Genomic DNA, 8,498 nt, shown 5'->3' with positions numbered 1-8,498 from the left:
TTACTAATAAATGATCTGTCACTCAAAAATCGGTAATCTCTATATAAAATAGGCATTTCATCACCGCAAGTACGTTTGTAAAAATTTCAATTTACTTTCATCATAATATACTCTATTTTTCTAAAAAAAAATTATGAGGATAATTAAGTTTTTCAGGATATATTATTAAAATTTTCTCTTTTATCTTCTCCATAATTATTTTCTTACAATTTTTGAAATAAAAGGGAATTCCTTATAATTTTTTTTTTTCTCTTTGCTTCCTATTTTCAGATTCCAAAATTGTTTTCACCTGTTTTTGTAATTGTTTTATATATATATAAGGGTATATTATACTGACCTACCTTAAAGTTTGAACAAATTATACATGAATAGATCATTCAACGGTTTACTTTGACTTCCCCTAAATTTGTTTGTTAGACATTGGAAGGAGATTTTGAGTGTGAAAAATTAGTAATAGCATTATATTATAATAATATATTACATTACAAATATTTGTTAGTCTGAAAACTTATGTAAATCGTGTGTAATTTACTCTATTATCTTTTTATAAAATGAAATAACAAAATTATCATTTTATAAAAATTGGTCAATTTGTGTGCTAGAAAGAAAGCACTTATGCATTCTTTATTTTATTTATTTAAGTGGAATATGTTTCTTGAATGACTACTGAAGATGAGTGTTTGTTACTTTGTTTAGCTCTTTGTAATGTGAAAATGTTTATTGTAAAGCTTTATGTTATGTAACGACATACTTTATCATATGGTATGATATTATTCGTTTTGAATCAAAGTCTGTATAATTTTATTATAAGGCTTTATTCCAAAAGTTCTCATACCAATTAGACATAACACCACCACATATAAATACTTTATCTTTTTTTAATTCAAATTATATAAAAGTGTGCACCTATAATTCGTTAAGTATAAAAGTCTGCTTAGTGCCTTACACCCGCTCACAAAGTTGCTACACTTTATGTGTCAATGAACTTCTGTCCGTGTGACATGCATATGATTAGAGCTAGAGTAGTCCAACTATATAATAAATAAATAAAAATGAAATGATGAAATTGTTCTATAATCTAATCACAAATCCGCTATGCTTTGCTGGAGTATGATGTTTAGGCATTATGCTATGGTGTTTTGTTAGATCCAATTATGCCCCTAATTGAGAATAGCTTTTGCCTCTTAGCAACTTCGTGTAAAGAATCATCAAATTGAAAATGATGTTAGAGGATGGGTTAAAAAGGTAAAAGTGTAAGATTGTCTTATAAAAGGTAGGACCGTAGGACCAACCGACCAAACGGCGAGGATAGTGCAATCCAATGCAACGCAACACCCAAATTCATTCTGTTCACAAAGCCACCTTTTTCCATCCCCCTTTTCGTTCAAATTATATATATAGTATACGCTAATATGCTCATTGGCTTCCATTTGTCTCTATTATCAACATCATAATTTATACACTTACGATTAATTATTTTCCTTTCATACGTAGAAAACGTGTGGACCTAACGCACTTCAAGCCCAAACAAAAACGACAACGCCCCGTTTACAAAACGTGTTTTTGTTTTACAAATTCACATTTCGAGGTCCAAACATAGAGACTTCGGTCCTTTATGTGTGCCCTCCTTTCCAAAAAAACATAAACAAAGTATATTTCATAGGTAAGGGGTCGTTGTTTGGTAGAATAACAAAAACTTTGATTGATGTTTAAATTTGAAAAAAAAGAGTTAATTTTGTATAAAAAATAAGAGCGTAAGTTGATTAATTAATCAATAGATTAGTGACTTAGTAATACCAAATTTCTATTTTTTTTTAAATTTTTAATATTTAACACATTATTTTTTAAATATGTCTCATCCATCCTCCTCCATCTACCTTCCACCCCTCCAACTAAACAAATTATTAATAATGAAAAAGCTAAAAATAATCACTTTTAAAATTTTTCTTATTTATTATTTTATTACCCGATGTGTTTGATTTTAAAATTTAAAAATATCATATGTCAAACTCTCATTAACCCATTTATGACAATGTAGAAAGTAGTTAACTTTGAAAATTATTGTTCTAAATAAGATGAACAATTAGATGAATGTTAAATCATGTCATTTTAAATAACACAAGTATTAGTAATATTTTAGTTTTTTTTATGATGTGAAGATATAAAATTCAAATTTTTTAAAGGGATGAAATGTGAAAAAAAAATAGATTCCGTTATAATTTATCATCATCTAAGGTATTCACAAAGCAAAATTAATATAATTATAAACTTTAGCATGCTTTACATAAATTCACAATTTGAATGAATTTGCATTGTCAAGTTTGATAGATCATCATAATCAAACATCAATTTAATCTTTGAAAAAACAATTTATAGATAGCGTTACATTTTAATATTGTCTAAACATTAATTAACCAGTAGACATCTAGCCCATCCGATAACGCCGAGGATTTTGGTAAGTAAGTTTAAACAAGAGGGCTTAAATAAAAAAGTCAAACAATGACTGACTAAACGTGTTTTGAGCCAATGATTTGCTGGATTGTGTCCTGAATCATGGTCTGCAATTGAATCAAACATTACGGTAGATTGAAATTAGCTGTCATATAGGATGCGGACCTAATTGCCATTTGGCAAGAGCTACGCGGTTTATTATATATCAATATGTGAAACTTATCCTAAAAAATTGGGTACACTTATATAGGACAATTATAGGACCATGATGATGTTTACACCATACATTTTTATAAACTTACTTCACTTTTAAATAAAACCACATTATTATTCATAGATTCATGATAAAAGAATAAGATTGGGTACACTTTTTGGTATTTTATTTAAGAAAGATTTTTTTTAAAAAATAATTATTATATATAAATAGTGTTAATGTCTCATATTTATTATTTGATGGACTAAAAGTTTCATAGTTTCAAAAAATAAAAATGTGAAAAAATATTGTTTACCTTTACTAAGATACCACTTTTAGGCACATAAGTATTCACTTTTTGTGCATTCAGGTACTTTTTTTTGACGTTAGTATCACTTTTTGGGTTGCACAAAAAGTGATACTTGATGCACAAAAAATGGTATATTTATGCACAAAAAGTAGTACCTATGTGCCTATAAGTGGTACTTCAATGAGGGTAAACAGTGTTTTTTTTTATGTTCACGCCAATATTTTGATCAACTTGATTTTTTTGAAATTACAAGACTTTGACTTTATTAAATAATAAATATATATTATTAGCACTATTTATATGTAATAATCTCTTAAAAAAATATATAATTCATTATTTAAGAAGTATAGTTAATATCATATCTCAAATAATATTGACAGATTAATGAGATTGTGGAGCACTCCCATTTTTTAGGATACATGAAATTGAGAATTAAGGGTCTCAATTCATCATTTTTTATTTTTATTTATTTATTATTATTATTTTGAGTCCCAAGATCATATCTTAGGTTATAGTTATTATTATGTAGTAAAAAATTTGAAGATGATTTCATGCCGATTAGATGAATTTCAAAGAATTCATTATTGTTACTATTATTATTATTTTCTGAAGGTGTGATTCATTTTCACTACTTATTTAACTTCCATATATATATATATATATATTTTTTGGGAATAATTACAGCACCTTCTTCAAGATTTGTTTACGTTACATATTTTCCCTCTTATTTTTTGTAAAATTACACAGAAATACCATTTCGCCTATAACATAAGAAGGATTTGTCTAATTTTTTTAATTGACAGAAAGAAAAATGTGTGATCGAAACTCACAACTAAAAGTGTCTACAATGCTCACAAAAAACAACAATAATAATAATAATAATAATAATAATAATAATGATGATGTTTTTAATAAATATTTTTAATACATTTTTGTTGAAGAAAAACACTGGAAGGTGAGGTAACTTTACACATCCACAGCACCTAACGTTACAATAGACAAGCAACTGAATCTCACCACAGAGTTACCATTTAATTAATGATTTCGACGGTTGAATCCGTAGCCTCCTCTAAAACACACACTCTCTCTCTCTTTCTGTAAAAACCCCCCTCTCCAACTCCAACCATCGTTGCATTCAATTGAAGGCTTCACCCACTTCCTTCCAAGACACTTCTTAACTTGGGCTTCTTGATTTTTCACATAAATACATATATTAATCTCTCTCTGTGCGTGTATATATATATATATATTGTCTGAGATTTCAATTCGAGCGAGAGAAGATAGAATGGCGAGTGGAGATCTGGAGAGCAGAGCAGGCACGAAGAGCAGAGGCAACAACACCTACCCACCAACATCTTCTCCATACTATGTAGAGTCCAAAGAAACTCAATGGACTTCATGGTTGGTCCCTATGATTGTGGTGGCCAATATTGCTATGTTCGTGGTTATCATGTATGTTAATAATTGCCCCAAGAACAACTTCGAACGTGATTGCGTGGCTAAGTTTCTTGGGAGATTATCTTTTGAGCCTCTCAGAGACAACCCTCTCTTTGGCCCATCTTCTTCAACGTAATGTTTCTTTCACACCCATTTCTTAGCTCTCTGTCAATTGATTTTTTGTTTTGATTTTAGAGCTTAGTTTTTATCGATTGGAGTCCTTTCATGAATCTGGGTTTTGGGAATTTCTTGTTCTTGTGCATATTTTGATCTCTCAATTTGTGTTATTTAATTTAATTAGGATTGATTTATTGATTGAGAGTGTTCTATCTGTGCTTGTGGTTTTTTTTTTTTTTTTTTTTAATATATGTATGTGTTTTTCTTTGAAGCTTTATAGCAATATTTTTCTGTTGAAATTTATTGTTTTTCTAATCACAATCTCTGAATTCTTGTTATGTGTTCTTGTTTTGATCTGGGTAGGGCTTGATTCACTGATTTGGAGTATTTAGTATGGATTTTTAATATAATATGAAACTGTATATGTTGGAATTGTTGTTTTTGAACTAGTTTGTGTTTTAATTCACTGATTAAGGATCTTCTTGTTGAGTTTCGCTTGTGGAGTTCTGAAATTTCATGCCTTTACATATCCTTTAATTATTCTTCTTATCGAGAAAAAGGAAAAAGGAAGAAGAAGAATGGGAAAAAGGTTCATGCTTTTAGTATTAAAATTATGAAGTACTACTAGAAATCTGCCAATCTCTAGCCATATTTGCTAATGAGAAACATAACAACGATTTGGATGGTGACTTAGAAATTTAATGGGGATTTGGATGGGATGGGTTACTAACTGTTTTGCTATGTCATGTTGATTTGAACTGGTTTAGATTAAATACATTGATTGAGATCCTCTAATAATTTGGGGCTTCTTGGCTTCTGTATTTTCATTTTATTTTTAACTTAACATGTTGAAATGGAAATTTGCAAGGAATTGATTAAAGCAGTAATTTCTGCTAGACTTGTTCATTTTAGTTATGAGTCTTTCTTTATGTTGTTTGTTTTCATTTCAATGGGCCGTTAAATATGCTTTATTTATATTTTCGATTATACAAGACTGATTCTCTTTGTTCCTTTAACAAGTTTGTCATTAATGGACTAGAGCATCTATCAGCTGCTTATATACACTCCATTGCTGGATTCAGTTATGATTTTTCGTTTTTAGTAAAAATTTAAGATGATCTGAACCGTCAAATAGTCTCTTATTACTCTTAAGCTGATTGCATTGGATGGGAATGGTTTCACTGGTTAACCATAAAAAGCCCGTGGAGGCCTGAACTTGGTTTTATATCTTATTTTCTGTTGTAAACCTGATTCCTAATAAATTAAGGTCAGATGCAAATGTGTTTGGAAGTTTGCATGTTGTTTCAGAAAAAAATTGAGATTTTTATTGAACACAGTCTTGTGTCAAAGTTTAGTAGCTTATGTACGTAATATAGCATATGTTGATATGATTCTAGTTGTTTTACCAGTAAACTAGCTGAAATGCAAGCGATTATACCAAGGATTTAGTTTAATATAAAGAATATGAACCACAGATTTTAGTCATGGTACTACCACCCTTGCAGAGGAAAAGATAATATACCTACAGGAACTGAATTGCTTAAAATTCAGGCCATGGTTCACTGTTTGTGTGCAACTAATTATTGTTTTTTTTTTTCCAGCCAAGATGCAAGCATAGAAAAGGATAATTCTGGTAATCTTAACTTTATTTGTACCCATTTTGTGCAGATTGGAAAAACTGGGAGCTCTAGAATGGAACAAGGTAGTTCATGGAGATCAAACATGGAGACTTATCACTTGTATCTGGTTGCATGCTGGTGTTATTCATTTACTTGCAAACATGTTGAGCTTGGTGTTCATTGGGATTCGCCTTGAACAGCAATTTGGGTTTGGTATGTTACACTATTTCTTGTTGCCAGGTTCTAAAAGTGCCCCTTATATTCATATGAATAAGTTTTATATGTTTGCCATTGTTTCTTGTTGAAGAGCCAAGATTTTGGTGGGTTTTGGACTTCTGATATCCTATGGGAATGGAATCATTCCTCGAGCCTTGGAATGCCACTCTTGTTTTTTCCCTGTAGTATATAATATTGTTAAGTTTTATTTTTTAGGATATAAAGTGGTGAAAACACTGACAATTTTTTACTTTCATGCTCCGTTTGGTAGCACTGAATTGGCACCTTGGATTTAGAATTGGAGGGCTTTTAGTTTAAAATTTGAATTAAATTTCTTTCAATTCTAAATTCAAAGTGCCGATTCGGTGCTCCCGAACACAGCATCAATGGCTTCCCTTAGTAGGATTCCTCTGTACTCTGAAATTAATTCAACATGGAATTTATTTATTCTCCATTGATGTCTTGGAGATTCGGAATACCCTTGTATCATTGAGTTGTTATCCCTGCATCATTGTTGTGCTGATAACTTTGTTATGATAATCCTGGATCCCTTCTTCTACTATTTACTTTTTCATTTTCTTTGTAATCTGGCAGTGCGGGTTGGGTTAATCTACCTGTTATCAGGATTTGGCGGGAGCATACTATCTTCTCTTTTCATTCAACGTAGCATCTCTGTTGGTGCTTCTGGTGCTCTATTTGGGCTTCTTGGTGCAATGTTATCGGAGCTTCTTACTAACTGGACTATTTATACCAATAAGGTGAATACTGCTGGTACTTTATTTTTCTCCAGTGCTCAATTTCTTTTCGTTCTAAGAATATTTAGGAAAAGATCAACCTTGGGTCCATCACAAGGAAGCATGGATCTAGTGTATTAAATTAACCTGTGAGAAGCCAATATAAAGCTCTCGGCGTTTGGTTCCAGTCCTCTTTGTAGTGGCTCTCAGATAGTCTCAAGGGTTCATGACTCCTTGTGGAGGATGTTATAATAAAATTCACAGAATCTAGGGGTGTATGACTATCAACTAGGGAAAAATAATAATTATAATTCACAGAATAATTTTATTTCCTATTTGCTGAAAGATAAACTAACAAAATTGGTGGTTGTAGCATAGAGTAGTGGTTCATATTGTTTTAAATGTGTCTAAATTCTTTGTTATGTTTAATTATTTTGTTCAATCTGTGACTTTGTGAGTTTGAAGGAATTAGTTAATTTATATTAATTTGATATTTCCTCCTTTCTTGCTATTGTAGGCTGCAGCTCTGTTTACACTTGTGGTCATCATTGTTATTAACTTAGCAGTTGGAATTCTTCCTCATGTTGACAACTTTGCACACATTGGAGGATTCATGTCTGGTTTCCTCCTCGGCTTTATATTGCTACCCCGTCCCCAATTTGGTTGGTTGGAGCGCCGGCATCTTCCAGCCAATGCTACTGTGAAGTCCAAGTACACTGTTTACCAATATGTATATTGGGTGGTTGCACTTGTTTTACTGGTTCTTGGGTAAGTCTTATCGACTCGGCTCTCTCTCTCTCTTGCATTAGCGTGCCTTTTTAGAAATATAATTCCAGCATTTCAAGGCTCTTCATTTATCTAATGCTCATAGAAATTTCACTGTTTGGAAATATGGTTCCATTTCAAATGCTTTGAAAAACAGAACATGATTTGACTTCCTACCATATTCTTACCCTATTTGGTTGTTAATTAGAACAAAATGGAAAATTCATTTTCTTCTGGAATTTTATAATGTGATGAACTCCTATTTTTGGGACGGATAGAATTTCCATTTCTTATGGGTGCCAATTATTGCAGATTTACTGTTGGATTGGTGATGCTTTTTAGAGGAGAGAATGCAAACGACAAATGCAGCTGGTGCCATTACCTAAGCTGCGTGCCTACTTCAAGATGGAAATGTAATAATTGATCAGAGAGTTCGCAGCAGATTTCATTTTCATTTGTGGCCTTCATCTCTATCTGATTATTTTCTCTCTCTTTCGAATTATTTTTTATATGATTATTTCATTGGTATGCGATTGTGTATATGCATAGTTTCTAGAAACTGCTTTTGTTCTGTTTGGACATCAAAAAAAGGTTTTCTTATATAAACTTACATGGATATCTTCCCATTACTAATACTAATTACCATTTCCTTGGAA

The 8,498-nt window shown here is 31.2% G+C and overlaps 1 protein-coding gene across 1 annotated transcript; it reads left to right on the top strand.

The window, feature by feature from the left end:
* Positions 1-3,986: 3,986 nt before the first annotated feature.
* LOC132284449 (RHOMBOID-like protein 2) lies at positions 3,987-8,498 on the top strand. Its single transcript, XM_059786562.1, has 5 exons — positions 3,987-4,523; positions 6,177-6,340; positions 6,938-7,101; positions 7,595-7,845; positions 8,155-8,498. Exons 1-5 carry the CDS (start codon positions 4,240-4,242, stop codon positions 8,264-8,266), a joined length of 975 nt encoding a protein of 324 aa, XP_059642545.1. The 5' UTR covers positions 3,987-4,239; the 3' UTR covers positions 8,267-8,498.

This window comes from Cornus florida, unplaced genomic scaffold (genome assembly GCF_030987335.1).
Source record: "Cornus florida cultivar Cherokee Brave unplaced genomic scaffold, ASM3098733v1 CherokeeBrave_3.0.0_Hap2_Chr11, whole genome shotgun sequence".
Classification (NCBI taxonomy): domain Eukaryota; kingdom Viridiplantae; phylum Streptophyta; class Magnoliopsida; order Cornales; family Cornaceae; genus Cornus; species Cornus florida.
This window is presented reverse-complemented; position numbering and strand designations above follow the sequence as displayed.

Excerpts from the sequence above, each read along its gene's own strand:
- LOC132284449 (XM_059786562.1), top strand. The coding sequence starts at position 4,240 with ATGGCGAGTGGAGATCTGGAGAGCAGAGCAGGCACGAAGAGCAGAGGC. Across the intron at positions 7,102-7,594 it reads GGACTATTTATACCAATAAG|GCTGCAGCTCTGTTTACACT; the intron begins GTGAATACTGCT and ends TTGCTATTGTAG. Across the intron at positions 7,846-8,154 it reads CTTGTTTTACTGGTTCTTGG|ATTTACTGTTGGATTGGTGA; the intron begins GTAAGTCTTATC and ends CAATTATTGCAG.